The sequence below is a fragment of the Sylvia atricapilla genome, chromosome 4 (assembly GCF_009819655.1).
Source record: "Sylvia atricapilla isolate bSylAtr1 chromosome 4, bSylAtr1.pri, whole genome shotgun sequence".
Taxonomy (NCBI): domain Eukaryota; kingdom Metazoa; phylum Chordata; class Aves; order Passeriformes; family Sylviidae; genus Sylvia; species Sylvia atricapilla.
Genome location: NC_089143.1, coordinates 3,465,481 through 3,488,048, shown reverse-complemented (window position 1 = coordinate 3,488,048; position 22,568 = coordinate 3,465,481). Strand labels below are relative to the sequence as shown.

The 22,568-nt window shown below is 34.6% G+C and overlaps 1 protein-coding gene across 8 annotated transcripts in view; it reads left to right on the top strand.

Moving 5' to 3' along the window:
- Positions 1–22,568, top strand: part of LOC136360042 (calcium uptake protein 3, mitochondrial-like) — a 54,042-nt gene that overhangs the window by 14,532 nt on the left and 16,942 nt on the right. For 2 of the 8 annotated variants that reach the window (XM_066316941.1, XM_066316943.1), the window contains exons 3-10: positions 3,287–3,318; positions 4,138–4,216; positions 8,058–8,105; positions 9,433–9,515; positions 14,120–14,191; positions 15,541–15,579; positions 17,856–17,951; positions 22,308–22,408. In XM_066316941.1, the coding sequence (XP_066173038.1) occupies positions 3,287–3,318; positions 4,138–4,216; positions 8,058–8,105; positions 9,433–9,515; positions 14,120–14,191; positions 15,541–15,579; positions 17,856–17,951; positions 22,308–22,408 (550 nt within the window). The remainder of the gene's footprint in view (positions 1–3,286; positions 3,319–4,137; positions 4,217–8,057; positions 8,106–9,432; positions 9,516–14,119; positions 14,192–15,540; positions 15,580–17,855; positions 17,952–22,307; positions 22,409–22,568) is intronic. The other 6 variants (XM_066316942.1, XM_066316944.1, XM_066316945.1 and 3 more) reach the window with 3 other exon arrangements.

Here is a 22,568-nt window from a genome sequence, read left to right as displayed (position 1 = left end):
TACACATGTTCTCTAAAACACCTAAGATAGAACTGTGTCATGGCTTTCTAAATAACCTGCTTTGAGTAAGTTTTAGTCCTCTAGGGGATCAACTTTCTACACTTCAACATTGCCAGTGTTAGTACAATGTGTTAATTATTGAAAAAATTAACTATCAACTTTAGGTCATTTGTTGTAAAATCTTTGCTTTCAGTATCAAAGAGTGACTGAGTAGTAAGGTGATCCCCTTCTGCTCTGGTTTGATTTCCTGGCCCTCAGGCTTGCAGTGCATTGGTAGAAGCACACAGCTTCTGGGGAATGGGAATATTTTTGCTCAGGTGTGACATGTATAATCACTCACCTTGGGTTTTCCTTTCTTCACCACAAAGCTAGTATAGAGAACAGTCAAAAGCACTGCTAAAACACTCAGAGGAAGTTTAAAATTCTGTGCAGATGTTGGATTTTTCCCCTTTGTTCTCTTAACAGAAATGAAACGAGCAAAGAATTCAGCTGTGGCACATCCATGATCAAAACTTCTGTAACTTTTGAATAAAGATATAATCTCATTGTAACAGTGAAGATAGATCTTAGATGGTGAAAACTTGCAAAACTTTGAAACTCTTACCAGAAAGCATTTTTTTTTTTTTTTTGCTTTGCAGTTAAAAGAGAGGAAGCAGATTGCTTATCACACAAGTTAATACAAATACACATCAGCACTTTTTATCTGTTTCCTCTGCTCAGACCTTCAATTCTTCCCTTTTTTGTTAGTGTGGGGTTGGGTTTCACTGTGTATGGTCATGAAGCATTTGTGCTATATATCCTGGATGTCATTAAAACATTTTGGTTTAACTCTGTTCCATGACAGTTTGATTGGCTAGAACACACTATATGTATTGTCTGCTATTAAAAATATTTCCATGCTTAATGAAGTTTCTGCTTCCTCCTCTCACAAAGCAAACCCTCAGATTTAAAAAAACCAATCCAAACCAAAAATCATTTAGCTCATAAGGACATTTTGTTTATCTCATGGAAAAGGAGAAGAGATCTGGAGTTGGACAGTCAAACACCTTTCTGAATTCAGTGTGGCAAACCTTGTTTCTGTTAAAATCCTTTCTGTTCATCCAGTTCACCTCTGAGACCAGAAGCAAAACTAAACTGGGTGCCTCTGGGTTTCATGGTATCAGAGATTACGTGGCTGACAGAAATATTTTAAAGGATTATAACTAAGATATAACTATTTTAAAGGATTGTAACTAAGTAGAAGTGAGTCACTTTGTCCTAGTGCAGGCCATATTGTCTGGGACAATGGGACAGAAGGTTGATAAATAGGAAGTAATAGCTGAAATAGATGACCCACAGATTACCACATCCAGCTTCTCATCTCTGACTATGGTAATTTTTACCTTTGTACCGCAGCATTGCCAAAGTACCACTTTGTCTTCTTGGGCAAGTCAATTTTCTGTCTCCGTTGCAAGTTGTACATTTAAGGAAGGATTTTTTCTAATAACACATTCTAAAAACATTTTATTTTTTATTTTTGAGGTCATTTTATAAATACCTTGCAAGCTGTATATAATTGGGTCCATTCAGGCTGACATACTAGACCATCTACATTTTGCATGATAAAAAAAGAACATATACCTGGGGATTTTATGAATGAAGACTAGAAACGTCTTGAGTTTTGTCAAAAAGCAAAAACGGCCTTTGAAGTATGGTAATAGAAGCTCTTTATGTCTGCTTTATAGAAAAGCTAATAATACAAGGCCTGAATGATATTTGTGATGGAGTGAATGCATCTATTGTGACTGATTTACTTTGGAAATCATGTCAACCCTACAAAAGTCAAGAGGGTGTTCACTTCCTTTTTTGGATTAAACACTAACTAATATGACAAGAGTATATTTTCTTTTATAAAATACAGCTTTTTACTCCAGACATTTATTACAAAAAATATAGCATAAATGCTATAATTAACTTGTATCTATCATTATGGTGCAGGCTCTCATTTGGGAACATAAATTATTTTAAGATTCATTCTTGATACATTTTTATAATCTGAATATGTGTCTATATATTGAGAAAGCAAATTAGGAGAAGATGAAATAGATTTTTTCCCCTTAGTGCTAAATACAGTAAATTTAGCTTAATATTGAGTTGTAAGAAGTGTGTATATATACACATAAATCTTCACTGACTTGTCCAGAAAGAAAATATTTATATAACATATGAGACTGGGAAATGATCTGAATGGAAAATCAGGTATATTTATTCTCCAAGATTTTTTATGGTAGGCATAAACCTACATCCATTTATATGGCAAATGAAATCGTTTCAGGGGACTTTATTTAAAAAATCAAACTGAAAAGCTTATGAAAATCTGTTAGCTCATGTTATATGTTGTATGATATAACTCCACCATTGTTAGAGTGGGATTTGTCAACCTTTACCAAGATGTAAAATTAAAATTTCAGGCAGTTTCTAACCACGAATTGATGAAAGACCACAAAGGGTAGCTTGTGTATTGTTTTAATTGTTCAGTGGAACATGAAATTCACAATGAGAAGAGGATTTCTAGTAACAGAGCATGTTTTGCTCTATAAAGTAAAGCCTCTACTAAAAAGTTACAGATTTGACCACATAAAATGACACTTTCTGGACCTTTGTGAATTCTGATATTCACAATACCTTGTTGAAATATTCAATCTGTACAAATACTTGTCTGGAGAAGGAGGTGTCTTGAGCACCTCAAGTTTTGAATTCTTGAATGGTTATGGACAACTCTTGTTCAATTACAACTACCAAAGAATTGAGCCTGACAGAGGCTGGGAAAGGAATCTGAGTTAATAAGAAGGGATGAGGGGTGTTTTACCATTTGGTGTAGTTTCAAGGGGGTTTTTTTCTGTTTGCTTTAAAAAGTATGAATGAAGCAATCTAGGTCTCCTTATGATTTGCATTTTAATATTAGTGCTACTAAATAATAATTTCAGAATATTGATACCAGGGGTTAGCATGAATGCCCTGTATTTCCTGTTAAGTGTTTTAAGGATGTATTTTGGAGGTTGAAAGTTTTTTCCCTCATTGAAACCGAGTTTGATTTAAAACTCCATCTGAATTGGTTCCTTAAAGTTAGGACTTTAGGTATATATTAAGTTAAAGGGTTTTTTAATAACATGAAGACAAGGACGTTCATGAATTAAGACAAATAATTCTTTGTCTAGAAAACACAGTATAGAAGTAGCCCAGTTTTTATGACACCACATTGGCATAACTAAATTCTGTGCATTCATAAGTTCTTCTTTTGTTGCAGATGCTAAAAAGTGGCGATCCCTTTCGAAGCAGGTGAGCAATAATCCCTCTGTGCTCTTATAACATACATTTTGGTAGTTGATTTTGTTTATGATGTTAATGTAAAGGCACAGGTAATTTCTTCATTTCTGTCACTTCAGACTCAGCAGAATCTAGAATCTCAGGTGCCTTACTGCTGTGCCTGTTTTGTTGGATTTACTGACTTTCTCAAGCATCTCCAGTTTCTCCTTCAGTCCATATCTGACTGCATTTCTTAGTGTCTAGGTATAATATGTATAATGTGCAAAACTGCACATTATACAATGTGCAAATATTTATGCCACTCTCTCCCTTTTGTGGTGTTTCAAGTGCCTGTTTTTTGTTGTGGTTTTTTTTTTTTTTTTCATTTGTGTAACTGCAAAAGGACTCTGTCTGTTTCCCTGTATTTTAAGTACCTTCATATTCATGGGTGAGGTTTGCTTTAGTTCAGGTCAAGTGCTTTAAAAGAACAGTTGCTTGGATTTTGTATGAAAACCTTACTGAAATCCAGGGGGAATTATCCTTGGCTTCAGTCAGTATGAGCAGTGGTGAGTTATCTCAGCCAGAAATACATTGCACTTCTCTCTTCAGCTCAGCAAACACTTAGAATTCATGCAGATGAGTAATTCTTGCAATAATCATGTGCAAAAATTTTTTTGAGTTCTTGAGTATTTCCAAAATCATTGTGGTAACTGAAGTTAAATTAACTGGTAGTTTTGCATGCAGTTCCTTGTGTTTTATATTGATATCCTAGAATTTAATCATAATCTATTAACTACTTCATTAAATACTGAAATATATGCTTTTAAATTTTTTTAAACCTTATTTTTTTAGGAACTGAATCAGATCCTTATGGAGACACCACCAGTTTGGAAAGGATCATCCAAACTTTTCCGTAATCTTAATGAGAAAGGTGATTGAGGACAATTTATTATCCTGAACCAAATTATCATTCTATTAACTTTTTTGTGATGACGTACTTTTAATCTGAATCACATTTTCAAAAATTAAAAAAGTGCTTGTTGTTGCTTTCTACATTTTACAGCGTGGAAAGTTCATGTAATCTCTACAGAGTTTTAATGATGCCGTCTTCCATCTACCCTTCTTATGTGATTGGGACTCAGAGTCTGTTAAGATATTTTGATTATTTCAGGTTCTGCTTGTTGCCATGAATGATCTCAGGACTACAGACAGAATATTCCAGTAAAGAAACAACAATATCTCTCTACTTCTTTTCCTTATGTTCAATAATGTGATTATTTCTAAATACAGTAGTGGTACCTTCTATCACTGAATAAGCATTTTGTGCACAACACAAAGAGACAGTTTCAGAAATGTTATATATTCCTTTAAACTCTGCAGATGAGGCCTTTGATAGCTTTTAAAACTCATATTATTGGTAAGCAAAGGGCCAAGAGTCACTCCTGGTCTCCTCTGTTGTATTTTTTCCTTTCTTAATAAGCTCTATCACTTCACAACAAAAAAAACCCCATAGGAAAGTAAAAGAATGATGGCTTTACAGCCATTTAAAAGCTATTTATGATAAATAATCTACATACTTCTTTGCTTATATTCAGAGTGGTAAAGGCGTGGTGGCACATTTGAAATATTTTCAGAAGCAGACACAAGTACGTGTTGTAAAAGAAAGACACTTTATGACTCAAATGCAGCTCAAATGTATTCAAGGCGTAAGTAGTATGGACAGACTCTCAAAGGAGGCTCTCTAGTGCATGGAGGCACTCACTTTTTTCTTTTTTTCCTGAGTCTACAGCCTACAGAGAGGCAGAAATTGGCACATTTTTTTGCATTGTATTTCAGTGTACTTCTTTGCTCTAGACAGTCAGAACAGCTGACTTTTGAAATATTAATTGCATAAAATTAATCGCTTTAGTAAATGTTAAATCAATACATTAAAAATGTATCTAGATGTTGCTTATGAAGTCTCTAATAAAATGTCTGCAACCTGCACAGTCTTGATTCAACAGTATTGTACTCCAGTTTTCTGCCAGTGAATTCTACAGAAGCTGATGAATGTAGGACTCAAACTGTCAAAATAAGATGGTAAAATTGGTGTTAAACTTTAGTAGATGGATATCTTTTCAGCATGTTTTATGAAAAAGTGAGTTCTATTGCCCAGTTTTATAGCAAATACAAGAGAATATGATGTGTCTTATGACTGATAGCGTAAATTGGTGAAAGAAATGGAAATAGAATTCAGGTCTCCTTAATTATAATTTAGTCTTTATTCTCTTGTTTCTTACTAATTTTTTTAAAGGATGCAAATATGAAGCAAGTAGCAAAAGCCTATGTCCATTTATTTTGCCATGGATTTCTGTAATTCAGCTGGGGCACGCAGATTTATGCCCACTGACCTTAAGTTTTTATTATGTTTTACTCTTGAGTGCCCTCCATCTCTTTCTTTCTGATCTTAGGGTAAGTTTTTCCTTCCCTTCAATCATCACTTCAGAGCCTCTCTCCCATAACACTCAGAGCAGTCAACCAGAACTGTATCTGTCTGCAGCTACAATCTGGCAGGACAAACAAAAGGAGAGGCTTTCAAGGCCATTTATTTATATAATATATTTATATTTATTTATATTATTATTTATATCTTCGAACCTGTGATGGACTACTTGACAATTGGCACTTTCTTCCTGTTTTGCAACATAGAAGGTGCCATCAAAAAAACAAAAAAATATATATTTACATTTATTGACTGGCTATTAAAGGATGTTTTCCATCACTGAATGAGAACCTTTGAGGTATCTGATTTCTTGATAGATGCTTGTCCAAACAGATTCAAGCAGGCCTTTGAAAACTTCGTTTCTGCAAGGTGCTGTATAAAATCAAGGAGACAAAGCACAGAGCATGTGTTACTCAAATGCCTGTATTTAATCATTGCTAATCTTCAATAATGTATAAATTGAGGACAAGTGTAGGTGGTATTAAAAAACTGTAGTAACTTTCCTAACTACATCTACTAGCAGGAATAAAATACTGGTTCTGAAGACTTAAATTTGCTCTTGGATCAAAAGATGGGATTTGAAGTATAATGGAAGTAAAATCCACATGAATGATACAATGTTTTTTAGTTTTCATTGTACAGGTTTTTCAGTGCAAAAAAAAATTTCAGATGACTGCTTACCTAGTTTGTCATCTATTCAGTTAAGTCAAATTTTAAAAGATATTTAAACATCTAAAGACGTGCCTGTTTTTGGTAAAACTTTTGCACCTGACTTGGACTGAAATCAAGGAGACAGCCAGCAACTTCTGAAAATCCTAGCTGATAGACATCTTTACTCTCAGGCATCTAAATACTTTTTTTTTTTTTCACTCTTTTGAAATAATCTGATATTATGAACTGACTTAACACTTCTTGTTTTGGAGGACAGAGACAAAACTGATTTGTTAGAAACAGGAACAAGTTTCTCTAGAACAGCCTCAAAGGTCATTGGAGCTAAGGGCTTTTGGGAGAGCTGCAAGCCCATTGTTTTCCATCCTTAGTGAATTATGAGATGCTTCTCTTCATTGCTGCTCTGGACATTCTGCAAGGTTGTCACTTCACCCCTTACTTCAGAGCTGGAAAGGCACAAGTACAACTTACAGCACCAGGCATTGGGATTATTTGGTACTGTTGGGATTATTGGTCCTATTTGGGCATTGTTGTGGTTTGAAAACAAACCAAGTGAGAGGCTCTAAGTCAGAAATACAATTTAATGAGAAGAAAAGGAAAATAAAATAAAATAAATGCAACAATACAAAAAGAAAAAAACCACTGACAGAGTCAGAATACAGCCTGATCAGGGTGATGGAAGCAGTCCAGGTGAGGTGCTCTTCCTGAAGCAGTGATCCCATAGAAAGGTCTGGTAGCTCCAGTCCTCTGAGAATCCAGTGGGTGAGGGCTGCTTCTACTGCCCCAAATCCCAGCTTCTATCCAGGGGAGAATGCTTGGCTCCTCCCCGTGGGCAGAGCATCTCCCAATGGGATGCTGAGTCATCCAGGAGGTCCTTGATGGCCCATTAAAGAGAGATAACAGCCAGAGGGAGTTATCTGTGAGTCATGCACAAGGCATTGATGGGCCATGGACTGAAGATGGTGATAGAATACATCCTAAAATACAACCCAGGACAGGCATTGACTTCAGCTCTCATTTAAACGTTGCCTTGATCACTTCTGAAGAGAAAAAGGAAGTGCCATTCCACAGTGTGCTTCCCTTTTGTAATCTTGCAAAAAAACCCCATGAGATCAAGTTTTCAGTTTTAATATAGCACATGCACTTACAAAGCACTTAATAAAGTCAAGAACTGTATTCAAACGGTGTGTATCAGGAGGAAGCACTATTAATGTTCTCCAAGTAAATGTTTTCATACTGTTAAGGAGTACTATCATGAATTACTGACAGGGGTTTTGGAAAGAAAATTGAATAAATCATTTCTATTAGCTTATAAGAGTCTACCTAGATTCTGTTTAATGAGCTGTGCTCCACTATTGATTTACTTGCCATGTGTAATGTGCTCCTCCCCTAAAATCCAAATCCAAACAAAAGGGCCCATGCCATAGATGAATATTGTAGACAAATAACTTATTGACCAGGCTGAATAGTTACATACATACAAATATGAATATACATATGTACAAAAATTCTCCTGATATATTGATTTAGTGTTTTCAAGTTTAGGATGTGAAAACAAGGATGTGAAACTAACGTGGCTTTTTTTTTTTTTTTTTTTTTTTTTTTTTTTTTTTGCCTTCAGGTGTGATATCTTACACAGAATATTTATTCCTCTTATGTATTTTAACAAGTAAGTATTTTTGGAGAAACCATCTAAAATGTTCCTTGCAATTCCCAAGCTCTGAGTGTGTTGTTTTTTAAATTACAATTCCTATCCCTGCACGTAGAACAACTAAACCATACATCTCTGTGTCCCTCTGAACTTCTTCTGCCCTTCTAGAATCTTGTGTTAAGCTTGATTTAAATACATTATTATCTAGAATACCTTTTAGTGGCTGTTGAGGAGGCTGTGCTAAAGGCTTCAGCTAAAACCCAGTGAAGAGCTTACATTTATTTTCTTGTTTGAAAATCATACAACATTTCTAGCTAAATTTGCTAAATAAAGGACACTGAATATAAGGAGGAGAGAAAGATAGACATTATTGCTGGTTTGTTTCACCAATTAGTGCATAATGAGTAAAATCAAAGAGTCAGTGTTAAAATATAAAGTATTTCTGTCAGAAACACTAACAAAATTGAAAAATTATTCTTTTATCTCCCATAAAATTGAAGTAAAATAACTTAGAGTAAACTAAGCCTGATACAGACCTTTTTTTTTAATATTGTAAGAGGTATTTTCTGGGAAGAAGCAAAGAATTTTACTTGTCTTTCCCTTACATATAATTAAATAATTTCTATTGGATTCATTAGTGGGGTTTTTTTGGACATCAGCTGGATTCCTATTATGAATCAGACCTGAAACTTGACCCTGAACCCTTAATATCTTCCACCATGGGATCAATGATTCTTCCCTCACTTCTTTGTTACCTTAATTAACATTTGGCCATAATTCATTCATATTGCAAATCAGTGAGTATCCCCAAAATGTTGCCTAAAGGCTTTACTTCCATTTCCCTTCAAAGCTGCTGTATTTCAGAAATAATTCAAAGTTCTAACCTGATCTCAAATTTTAATGGCTCTAAGCTCTCAGCATGTAAACAAGAAAATATTGAGTGTCTTTTAGCATAACATTTAGTTTGGCCAGAAGTTGCATCCTGGACCTTTTTTTCAAAATCTTCTAAATTGGCTTTTAGAACACTGTGTTTTCATAGAAAATTTATTTTCTGCATCTCTGTATTTGTACTATAAAATGGACTCTACCCATGAACTAACAGACTTTTATGAGATTTCATGTTCTGTTTCTAGTTTTGTGAGAATACCTTCTGTTTGAACGACACGTTACACTGTTTTACAAATGTTATGATTTGCATTTACTATGCACACAAATATACTGATTTAAATCAGGCTTTTATGAAATGACTCCAAATTATTTCTTGCGGAGTATTAGACTTGCTTTCCTTCCAAGGAAATAAACAATTGAATGTTTGGTTTTTTGTTGGTTTTTTTTTTTTTGGCAGAGCCACATGCAGGTTTTCGAATTGCTTTCAACATGTTTGATACTGATGGCAATGAAATGGTGGACAAAAAGGAATTCTTAGTGGTATGTATATCTTCACTTTTTGATATAATCTTGAAACTAATGTGATGATATTAGTTATGAGAATATTATCTACATTGCTAGCTGTTCTTCACTGAAGGGAGTTATTACTTAATATAAACAGTTATTATGATGTAAACTGAAAATAGAAGCTCCTTAGAGTGCACAAGAGTGTGATAATTTCTGAAGCTTAATTCTAGTTTTTATCCTGAATCTTTTAATTGCTACTGTAGTCACAGATAGGCTGCTAAAGTAATAGAAATGGTTTAATGATTAGCAGAGTTTTTAATTGCTGTCATGATGAAAGGACTTATGAAAGAACCTTTTGCTGGGAGACTTTGCCATTCATTCTGCTGATAATCCCAAGTGACCCAAAAATACTGATAAAATGTGACACTAGCATCTGTTTTGGACAGAACTGTAAGGAAATAAAACATACCGTACATAGATCTAGTTTAGCCCATAAATCCATATGCTGAAGCAATTTTCTAAGCTGGGATTCAGTGAGTTCTTTTGAAGGAGAATATTCCTACAAGAGAAATTGGCTTTGGCCAGAATGATGTCCACATGCTTTTGAACAGATGGCAGGACACCTAAAACTTGGCAATAGTTTGGTTGCATCCAAGGTTTAGTTACATTACTAATTTGAATGACAGTATTTTTTCAAATTAGAGCTTTACTCTGTTCACTGCTTAGAGAAAGCAGTTCTGTAAATTCATGTTATTATTTGTTTAAGAAAAGTTTGGTTTTTTTCAGGCTAGAAATCTAAACAGTTCTTAAAAGCCCAGATTTTGAAAGAAAAAATTATGTGGTGTTGAGATTTGAAAATGAAAAATAATTCGGCAGTTGAGGGAAAACCTTTGAAAGTCTTAAATCATCCACTCACTGTATATTCATTTTTATCATGATAAATCTGATAATTGCATCTTAAAATTTGAATGCTTCATAAATTTTCAGGAAGTAGGATGCAGCAAGGTCAGGAGAATGATCCTTGCACTAACAACAGGGCTATTTTAGATTTATGGTCATTTAATTTTGTTTCTGATTTCAAAAGATATGGGAGGAATAATTAATGCCATTCTAAATAAATGCCAGTGAGTGATCATTAAAAAAAAAAAAAAAAAAAAAAAAGGAAATGCAGAAAGATTTCTGAGGACTACACAAGGCCTTAATTTTCTACTAAAAATTATAAAAAAATAAATTAAATTTTCATAATTTTATTTTCATATATTTTTGTGTAGCTGAGCTTATAAATAAACACAGTGAGTACACATGAGGAAAAAGCCCAGTGCCTTATTGAAAAAGATGGAGCAAAATACAAAGAATGAAACAGACCCATGGAATGGATTTAACTGTCAGAGCTTAATTTATTTAAAATAAAGACACCCTCGTTTCCTGTGTGTGGTTTCTTAATTGATTCAGATAAACTATGCTAACCTTAAGAAAATAGAAATATGGAAGAAACTCTCTTTAACATGCTGAACATTCTCCCAGTTCTCTTTTTCAGGGAAGTTCAGGGGGTTTGTTCTGGTGACATGGCCTAAGCAGAGCAGGTGTCTGCTTAAATTCCAAATTTACTTTGGAAGGTGACACCACTTGCAAATTGTGGCATGCTGGTCATTTTTTTTTTTTTAATAAGAGAAATAAAATTTAATAAAAGAAAATTAACAAAAGAAAAAATAGGGCAAGAAGAAGGAAATAAAGCAAGCATCTTTCAGGATGCAATTAAACAGAATGTGGTGGAATAGACTGACAAGTTTGTTCTAAAAGAAAAAAGGGCTTCCATTACAGCAGCTTAATGGGAGGAAATTGAAGCAAGAGGCTTTGTTTTTCAGAAACTGATGCTAAAAATGAAATAAAATAAGCATATAAAGTGGGAAACAAGGACAATATTTAACTATGGGTATTGCATCTTTTTATGTTTTTATAATCCTCTTCACATCCTGCTGTGTATTTGTTCTCTATCATGATCCCTGGGTAAAGTTTTTCTCCTTATCCTTTTTCTGTTAGCAGGCTTGGGGGATAAAAAGATGAAAGCAGAATTTTCAAACAATAGATATTCTTCTGTTCCCTCCCTATAATTGTATTTAACAAATCTGTATAGATTAAACTTGAGTGCAACTCTGCTCCATTAGGTGTCAGTGATCCTTCAAAAATAAGATTGAGTTAGAATGTTAGATCTTAAGTGAAAAGTTTAAAATAGGTAGATGGATTTTTGTGTAATAAAAGTAAATATGAAAATAGAAGCTGCTTCAGTGATACTGCAGCTGTGATAGAACTGGCCCCAGAACATACATTTGGCATCTTTACTCACCTTGCTTCAATATGATGTGTTGTATCCTGTGTGCACAAAAGAAGGAGACTGGCAACAGAAGTTGTCATTTGAACTACCCCAACATTTGCAAAATATTTATCCATCAATTACGGGCAGCCAGCCCAAAATTGGTAGTAAATTCTACACAGTTTTACCAATAAAGAGACTTTGAAGAGTTTTGTTCAGGGAACACGTTATGTGATTCTGGAGGGAAAACAGTCTGCCTAGGGAAGAGTTGAAAAACACTAAATTCTTCTAAAAACAGCTGTATGGTTTTTAATCTTTAATTTTAATTATTGTAAATTAATTTCATGGTATTTGTGCTTTCCTCTTTGCTTATGTCATAGCAGAGAGGTCAGGGAACAGAAGGATTGTGTTGCCTTGTTACTGGAGATCTGGCTTTTGCTGCCTTCAGCAGTCAGTCTCATGATCCTGTTTCAAACAATGTTCCTATGAAAGTACTCCTAGAGCCTTCTTGCATTCACTTTTTTTCACTCCCTGCTATCCTATAGCACCTCTTTCTGAACAAAAGATCCATTTCCAGAAGTTTAGCAAGGGCTTTAATAATGCATGCAACAGAATCCCACTCCTTTTGCCTCTGTGGCAGGGGAAATACATCCAAGGATGCCTTGCTTTCTACTGATCTTTTTTGGTTTTTTCAATTACTGCCACTCTTCTGTCCTGCTTGATGGCTTGTCACTTCACTTTTCACAAGGGATTTTCTTTCTATTTCTCTCTGTTCATTTAACTTTTTCCTTGGCATTGTTCTGGGTTGCAAACTGTGTAGTCCTCTATCCTATCATGACTCTTTTTTTGGCATAAGTTACAGTAACTAGTGCCTGTAGGTTTGGAAAAAAAAAATCTGAAAAAAATCTACCAAGGTCTTTCAATTTATCCCACACTCAGAAATAGATATTGTCATACACAAAATGTTCTGGTCTCTATTTTGCTTACAGGAAATTCCAGACCTCAGCAGTCCATTTTGGAAATTTATATAATATTTTTTATAAAATGTGCTTGCTACTTAATCACCAAACATTGAATTAATTCATTTCAGTGTTGTCATACCCCTGCAGTAAAGCTTGCTGATCCCTTTGTCTTAGTCATCTGCCTTCTCTGAAATAAAGATATTCTGAAATTCAGTTTGGAAAATTTCCTTGCAAAATGTGTCACAAGCCCTTTGTTTCACATTCCAGTCCTTGTGGAGCTCTGTGTACAAATGCCATGACATGATCAGGTTTTACCAGACTTCTCTAGGTAAAATTTCACCTTTGAAAGGACTGCCACAGTTGTGTCAGTGTGCCAAGGTGTTTGGTTCTGAAAATACCATATTTTAGATAGGACAGGTTTCTCAGATCAGGGTTTATTCCTTTTCCAGCCCACTTAGAAGATAACAAATGCTGCATGTGACAGTGCAATATTTTCACATGCAGCTTTTTTAAAAGCTCAAGTTCTAGTAGAGACCTAGATGGTATCATAGTTAATACTAAACACCGTAGATCTTTTTCTAATGGTTTTGGAACATTAATTCATATTACTATAAATAAAAATACCTAAATCAAACAGTTGCTTGCAAAGAAAGAGAAGTACAATCCAGTTCTTACTCGGAAGACTTTACAAAAATAAATATGCTTCAGAATCTGTATGTTTGAAATCTTTGTATTTGAGGTTTTTCTCAGAAGTCATGTTTAAAGCTCTTCATGTTGAGATAGTGAGAGGGGTATTTTATGAGACCTGGAGGTATTCTTTGAACACACTTGAAAAGAAAGGGTACTTGATAAATGACTTTTTGAGCAGTAGTTTGTTGCTGCTGAAGGGGAATGTTTCACCCCCACCAGGTGTTTTTACCCTTCCCTTGTGCCAGCAGGAGTAAGAACTGATCAGGTTTGCAACTAATATGAAAAAAAGAGATTGATCCAGCTGACTACATAACACTGCTACATAACAGATGACAAGAAAGGATGTGCCTTGAGGTGGTGAAAAAGGGTGGAACTTCCCCTTTTAGCCAGATTTGGCTAAATAGGATGTTCTTAGAATTGTGCTCCCAAGCAGAATTGTTACCCTTACTTTGTGGGAAAAAAGATTTCCTTTTTCCCCTTTTTGTGTGATGGTTTAAGTCACAGAAAGAACATGAAGGCATGAGTATGAACAATAAAGCATCATGGAAACTCTGATATTTCAGTGAAAAACTGCATTTTAGTACAGTTTGTAATGTTCCTTATGATGAAGGCTATTGCTGTGCATGTGAAAACAGGCTGAGCACTAAAGATGAACAAAATTGTTTGGGTTTTAGCTCCAGGAGATCTTCAGGAAAAAAAACGAGAAGAGAGAAAAAAGAGGAGATGAAGAAAAACGTGCAATGCTGGTAAGTAAAATCAGAAAAGTTGCATCCGGTAGTTTGTTTGCTTTTTTTTTTTTTTTTTTTTTTAATGTAGGACAAAATTATCTGTATATATATTTCACTGGTCACTTTTTTTAAACACTAAATTCATGTTGTTAAAAGAACATGCATAAGTTTATATGTAGAAAAAAGCAGTATTTAGCCTAAACTGCAGTTACTGGAAAAAAAGGAGTAAGTGGTTTATATGAAGGAAAAAATAGTGTTTAAATACTGTAGTATGTGTTATGACAGTAGCATTGATTCCATTTGGAGTTTAGAAATCTAGGGAAAAGTGAATAGTAATGACCCATGTCTATAACAGTGAGAGATTTCAGTGGGAAGACCAAGTTATACCCTTAATTTCAAAACTCATTGAAGCTGTTCATGTAGACCTACAGATCCTGGTGCTTGTTACCCACATAATACTTCTAAAATAGATCATGAAATGTTACAACTGAACTTAGATTTTATACTCAAATTTAATTTCTTACTCAGTAATGCTGACTTCCAATGCAAAATGCATTAATCTGAATAGATTCTCGTGGAATATTGGGTACACACATGTCAAATTTGCATGTCATGCAGATAAATAAAAAAGGTAAGTCAGAAATAAATGACTCTGTGATGGTTTGTTTAAGGATGGCAGCAGTAACAGGTAATTCCTTTACTGTTGGAAAATTAAATATCAGGGATAAATCTCTTTCAAGCAGAGACAAGGAAAAAAAGTTCATTTCCAATTTGCATATTTATGGAAAAAATTGCTTATTATTAAAACCATTTTGACATATCAGCAGAGTTTCTCAGTGCCCATTACACCTTTGCCAACATCAATGCTCAGTCTCAGTTCTTTGTCCCTGAAACCACAGGAGGTATGATTTTCAAGAATTAGGACTTCTTTGTAAACCTTCCCTGAGGAAAAAAGGATTTTTTTTCCTTCCCACTCAGAGAGACCTATCCTGCTCAGCTTTTCAAAACTGTGGGTCAGTGGTTGAATCTCCCCTAGAGTGTTTATTTTGAACAAAGGAAACTTATACCTAAAGGAAGAGATTCGTAGAGCATTGCTTTTGGAGAAGATTGCCAAAATGGCTCCTAAGTCCTGAGGGTAGTCACTAAAAAAAAACTGTACTTCTCTTTCGGAAATTTGAAGTGTAAGACTGAAAATAAACCATTTTTTTCCTTTGCTGTCATTTTGAAAGCAAATAAACAAAAAGACTAATAATATATGAAGTAAAGGTTTGCTTGTCTTAACCTATTCTGTTGTCTTTTTTTCTCCCTTCTTTTGTCTTCATTTTGACACGTGGTACTTGGCTTGGCCCATTTTTGCTGTATGTCAGCGCCTTCAACTTTATGGATATCACACTCCTACTAACAGTGTATGTACTCTAATTATTTTCACTTGATGCAGTCTTCACCAGTGAGATGAAATCATATGCTATAAGAAAATTTATCGTATTTTATCCTTTTTCATCAAGTAAAAATGTGCTAAGCAGTAAAAATGTGAGGAATCTTGACTTGCATAAAAGATTGTGGAATGCATGCTGAACATGCAAGGCTATCAGGAGGAAATTATGAATTTACATAACATGGAGGAAACAGGATTTTTAGGGGAAAGTACAAAAATACATTTCAATAAACTATAGACAAATCTTGAATGAATGCATGTAAGTGAAGTCATCCTGCATGAGTCATTTGATCCATCTCTTTATTTCCTTGTGTAGAACATGAATAATTAGTCAATTGGATCCTTCACCTCTTTGCTGCCCCCCAAAAAGAAAGCTGAAGAGAGCTTTCCTATTTTTATGCTTCACCTACAGAACAAATACATAAGAACTTGAAATGCTGAAGTAAGAAAGTATTTTACATAAAATGCTCCCTGTGTAGGTAACAGTAAACTTCTTTTCAATAATTTTGGAGGGGTGAAAAGGAGAAGCAGCAAGAGATCTTCTGACGTTTTTAATGTCTTCATCGTGACCTGATTAATTTCTGCACCATGGCAGAAGTAAAGCAGTTTAAAAAAAAAATAAGAGATTTGATGTTTAAATAGAAGAATTCATCTTGTGGCATTATTGTGCTATTCCAAGTGAGGGGATGGAATCCAGGACAGTTAGATGACTAGTGAAATTCCAATTTTAAAACTTTGTTTTCTTTATATAATTATTCACAGAAATGCACAGATTTGAGCAATATGCAGGAAGGAAGTCTGCTGAACTAAAAAGTGCAGTTGATGTGCATACTGCAGTGATGTGAGGAAAATGAAGTAGAATGTGCAGGGCCTTATGATTCAGTGGCTTTACTGTAGTGAAACTTGCTGGACAGTGATTGCTGTATTCCCATGGCTTCCTCCTGTTTCAGACTGAAACCAAACCAGTTAAGCATTCTACTTAAGTAATTTTCAGCTTCAGTTAAAAAATCTCTTTCTGGCCTCCTGCCACATCCAAGCACTTTATCAGGATAATGCCCAGGTGTGGGCCATGTTTTTTGCCCTCTATCTGAATGGAGATTTCCATACAAAGGAGACTCAGATGTATAGGAATTCAGAAAGTCTCTCATCACCAAAAATTGGTATTTTGGGGTTCTGTTTCTCCTACTGAAAGAAGAAATGTAGCTGCCTTTTGTTTCCCATGATTTCCTGAGGAGTTGAAGATAGCCAGGTTCCAAGTAGATCCAACCCTAAAATACCTGGGATAGTCCAACATTCTGTCTCATGCATGAGGCCCTTCTCACTTCATCTTGCAAATCAATCCTAACATTTTAAAAATGTGTTGAGGTCCATAGGCCATAAAAGGCATATGGTGATGTTTTAAATGGGTGAAATATTTTAGTATTTTCATTTGCACAGGTTTAATTCTTTCAAGTCATGTTCTGGTGGATACTGCATTTGTGTCTTGGCATGTGCTGCATGAGAGCTTTCACTGGCCAAATGCCAACCAGAACATGGAACTGGGGTGTGATGCATGTCATGGAAATACAATGTGAACACTCAGAAGGACCAGTTCAATTGACTCCTGCAAGAGAACAAATTCAGTGAATATTTAAAGTAGATAGTTATAGAGTTGTGTGCATAAAAGAATGTGGTGTTCACTCACATGATAAGGTGAGTTTGATCATCAGACGTGGATGGTGTTTTCCTGATAGGTATGTTACAGTTAAAGTTGAATTTATTTAGGTTTGTTCATTGTCTTTCTTTGTTGGTCAACGATGTCATCATAAATACTAGATTAAATTAATTTATATAACTATTTGCATGGGGGTATTTTTATTTTAATCAGTGAAAAAATTAATTTCATAAGTATACAAATTAATGATTTCCAGGAAAAAAGAATTGAAATAAAAAACAGCGGCAAAATACTGAGTCTACGTGGCCATTTTGACATGTACTTTCAGTAAATATTTTCACTTCTGCTTTCTTGAATTATTTGAGAAGGTGGATTCTGGTGGTACTTTTGTGCAGCCACAAGCATTAAGCAAGTAGCTGTAATGGACCAGTGTTCCTTTCATTTACAAAGCGTCATGTAAAATGGTTAAAATGTCACTGTTTAGAAGCAAGAGAGCCAAGCCCTTCTTTTGAAGATCAATTAGAAAAGATTCTAAAAGTTGATAAACGGTTGTTCTATTGTTTTTCAAACAATTGTGCTTCTTGAAACTGCAGGTTCTTAAAACAGAAGGAGAGGACCTTGTCCCCAGAAGCTATTGGGATACTTTGAGACGTAGCACAAGCCAAGCGCTCTTTTCAGACCTTGCGGAGGTAGAACACAACCTCTCTGGTCTCTGCTCCATAAACAGACTGCTCTTGGATTCATTCTGTGCTAATTGTTTTCTATTGTTATGTACCTTGTTTCTTCTTTTTCCTTTTAATGACTTTTTTTTTGTTGTTTTAAACCTGAAAGTTCTTGGATCAAATGCTTTTGGTTCTGTACAATGTGATAATTGAAGGTTATCATTTCCAAGAGAGAACAAAGTTGGCTTTTGAAAGGTTTGGAAGATGAAGTTCTCTTCAGCCCTCACTATAAGAAGCCTTTTCTGACACTAATAGTCATGGCATTTCACAGTTAAAAAAGTAATTCAGGAAACCTTTCACATTTAGGCATGGTCCAATAAAAGGACAATTTATTGAGAGCTGTAGCCCTCTAAGCTTTTAATCTTTATGTCCTTAATGTGCTTTTTATGTATATTATCATAGCAAATCTTCACAAAAAAGTATAATGCAAAGATTGTTTTAATTATTGGAGAAAACCAGGAATGTTTAAAGGTAACCAAAACATTCATACACCTTTTTTAATATTTCATAGTCATTACGGAGGTCTAGAAATACCACTAAGCTGTCAAATTAATTTCCATAATGCTTTAAATTCTAATAATTCTTGTCTTGTTTCATGATCTGCTTCGAGATAATTGAATAAGATATTTCTTTGTATTTATCATTTCAGAGGGTCAAAAAACACATTTATATTTCTCTGTGGCCCACACAGTGAGAGTGACTGCTCTGCTATTAGTGGCATTAAAAAACATGCAGCAGCTCCCCACTGACTCTGGTCTCAGAGTTCCATATTTCCTAAGCAGGAACATAATGAGAAAAGAACAAGGAACCCAAAGTGACCTCCAGAGTAAAACAGTCTTTTTCCTTGGTTTGGAAGCAATGTGTGCTTCACATGAAAAGTAATTAGTGTTTTGTCCCTGCTGTTCCTCTGCAGAATAACCTGAGGACTTTGATGGACTTATTTCTAATTTCCAGGCTAAATTTACTCGTAGTCCCTTTATATCAGTCAGTTGTTCATTAATTTTCATGGTGCTTTTTCTTCTTTAGTGCTAATCTTACTCATGGTTGTGTTTATAAATGCAGTCATAGTCCTCTGATTAAATTTATTTGAATTTTAAGTATGAGCCAATGAAATAAGGTATTTGATTTTTCGTTGAGGGTAGAACCTACATTTCCTAGGGATCAAATAAGCCTTTTCTGTATCTCTCTCTGCTTATGTTCATTTGCCCTTGAACAAAACAAAACATAGTGTTAAAGAATTGAGTTTTATAACAATATTTGTAGCAATATCCACAGTAATAACATACACATAGCAGTCTTGCAATAAAGCAGTAATAACCACAGTAATAACATATACATAGTAATCTTACAATAAAGCAGTAATATCCACAGTAATAACATATACATAGCAATCTTGCAATGAAGCAGTAATATCCACAGTAATAACATATACATAGCAATCTTACAATAAAGCAATATACTCAGCCTATCTTCCTGCGTTTCTACACTGATGAGTCTCTCAATTTTTAATCCAGTCATTAATCCTAATTTATTCCACAAAATTTTAAAATCCAGAATATCAATGCTCTTGGCTAGTCAGATTAAGGAGTCATAGAGGGCAGAGAAGGCTTCTCATTTCAGTGTTTATTCAAGGAGCTTGGGGCATTGAGTTTTCTGGATAAAATATCATCTTAATATACAGTCAGCTGGCATGAATTCAGTCCCAACTATAGATGGACTGAAGTTTGGTAATCTCTACACGTGTTTCGTTTGAAGAGAGAGGTTTTTTAATATCTGATGCCTCAAGACTAATATCTGTAATACACTGTAATTGAAGCTTAATAGCAGCTATACTCAGTAGTGATTTCAATTCTCTGTAAAGTGTATAAAAAGCCTGTCTGCTCACTTGTAAATCATTTCATGATGAAAAATTACATTCTGCTTTTTTCTCCACTGGCAATTTCCCACTTCTCACCGTAATTATCTTTATCTGGCTTGGCTTGGGCCAGCTGGCTTTCATCCATAGCTTTATCTCTCCCAGGTACTCCTGCATCTGAATAATGTTATAGCTATTTGTAGTAAGAAAGTGGCATAAAGCAAGGTGATAGTGGGGCCTGTGTTGTTCCCTAGGCTTTTGAGAAGTCTTTATGTAAGTTGAAAAGGAGAGTAAATAAGGTTTGTTGCTATGGGAATAAAAAAAAAATCTTTGGAGAGTAAAGTTATTTATCACAACTAGTTTTTTCTAGGACAATGTATAATACTGTTTCTTACTGATTTAGCAATTCCAGAATCCTGTTGGAATATGGCAGTTATCACAATTCAGTTTTGGGGTTTATTCTTAAATTACTATGGGAAAGTGGAAATCAGAAAGTTAGTTATCACTGTTGGAAAAATCAAGAGTTTGCAGTAAGAAAGCTCTTATTAAATCAAATCATAATATCCATAATTATTGGAATATGTTGGTAAAAGTGCAGTCATTGCTCATAAGCATTACCTGCTTTTAGTCAACCCTTGTTAATCAAGAACTTGAAACTAATTTTGCAAAATACAAAATAAATAGACTTTCTGCAGTTCAGGTTAGAAAACAGAAGGGAAAAGATCCTGCCATTACACATCAAGTCAGTGAGGTGATTGAAACACTTGTCTTTGGTCTCTCTCTTTACCTGCTTTTGTATTCCAGTTAGTGCAAAGGTAAAGAGAAATGAGAAGGATTTTATTCTCATTTAAATGACTGCAACATACATTTGATCAAAACCGAGGCTCATATTTGTTTACATGGAAACAGGGGAGGTAATTTAATTGTCACTGATCTAAAAGAAATCAAATTAATTTTATCGTGAAAAATAAATAATAGCTTTGAATGATTAAGGATCCTGGTTTTATCCTTTCTGGCATAAAAGAGAATTGATTTAATGCTATCAGTGCAGAAGGAGCACAGGAATAGTTTTCAGCTGCCTGCAGTTCTTCAGGGAAGCTTCTTGGGTTGAGTTTCTGCAGTGAGGTTTTTGTTTGGGGTTTTTTTTCATTTAGTGAGGCCAACCAAATGGGAATTGTGAAAAGACTTACAGATTGTATTTTTTTTTTAAACGGTTCTTTAGATATGGGTGAATGCAACCTAAGTCTAAGGTTTTGAAATGTTTTTGCAAGATGAAAGGCTGTAATTTAACATTTGATATCTTTTCAGTGTACTTGAGGGAAATTGTTTGAATGTGCTTAGGGATTTAATTGCTTAAAAGACATAAGAAATCAGGGTATCTGCATTTCAGTATATTGTATCCTGTACTGGAGGATAACAATATTAAAAGACAAATAGTGATTACTTTTCTGAATTAGTTTGCTCACTTAAAGAGCAGAGTTGTTTTAATTGAAGGCCATGAAATATCTCTACCTCTATATACACTATGTCATCTTATTTCTCCCTGGAGAAGAATATGAGAATAAAGAGGAAGCCAGAGTACATGAAATACAATCTTGAGAATCCTAAACTGATTATACTAAAGAACAGAAAAGTCTCTCTCATTTCTTTAGATTGGATGTTGAAAGGGATTTGTGTTGTTACTGCCTTGTGTTTTCCCTTTTTGTTGGTACATAAATTGGTCACAATTACTTGGCTATCTCTTCTAATCCAAATTCAAAATCTTTTGTTATTTATTAAGGAAAAAGTATTAATACCTATTCAGAGATTCCAGTCCTGCGCAGACCACAACCCAGTAGATGAGGAACATCCTTAAGAGAAGTAATCCAAGTATTGCTTCATTATTTCAAAATATTCCGTAATTCTGGTGTTTTAAATGTGTTTGGGCCAATAACATTTAAGATGTAGCTATCTGCCACTTCCAGAAAAGAATCATGTAAAGTACACCTAACTTGATGTGATTTTAGAACACAATCCCATACTTACTTTTGAAATATGGATCAGAGTGTATGAACTAATGTCCTCTAATTCCTTTGTGGTTTCATAGCAGAAGGGAAAGGAGATTGTGTACTAAGGGAGTTACATTTTATGTTTACCTTAGCTGACAAGAATTTTCTTTCTCCTCACAAGTTTCTGGGTTTATTTTTCACACCTTTTCCCCCTTCATTGCAGCTTCCATTCCATCATTCTGTTGGTCAAACTACTTTCTACTAAATGCAATTAACAGCTACTGCCATTTTGGAGTGAAAATTGCATGGCAAAAGCATTGTAATGGATTTCAATACTAAAATCTTTTTTAAGACTATAAACGTAAAATACAATCTCTTTTAATAGAAAAGTCTTATGATGGTAGGCATTCTCAGATTATACTTCTGTGTCTGATCCAATCATAGCCTTTAATTTTATTTTTTTTTATTCTACTATTTAAGCGTGCTGATGATATTTCAAGTTCACTGTCAGACACTACGTTGCTTGTGCACTTCTTTGGCAAGAAAGGAAAAGCTGAACTGAACTTTGAAGATTTTTATAGGTGAGGCTCAACTTCATTAATTCCTGCTAAAAAATATTTGTATAGTTGTTCTAATTAATGTGCACTGTGTTATTATACACACAGCTTCTGCAGGTATGTTTATAATGGTTTATGTTCCCTTTGTGGGTGTTATCTACACAAAGAGCAAAATAAAACAATA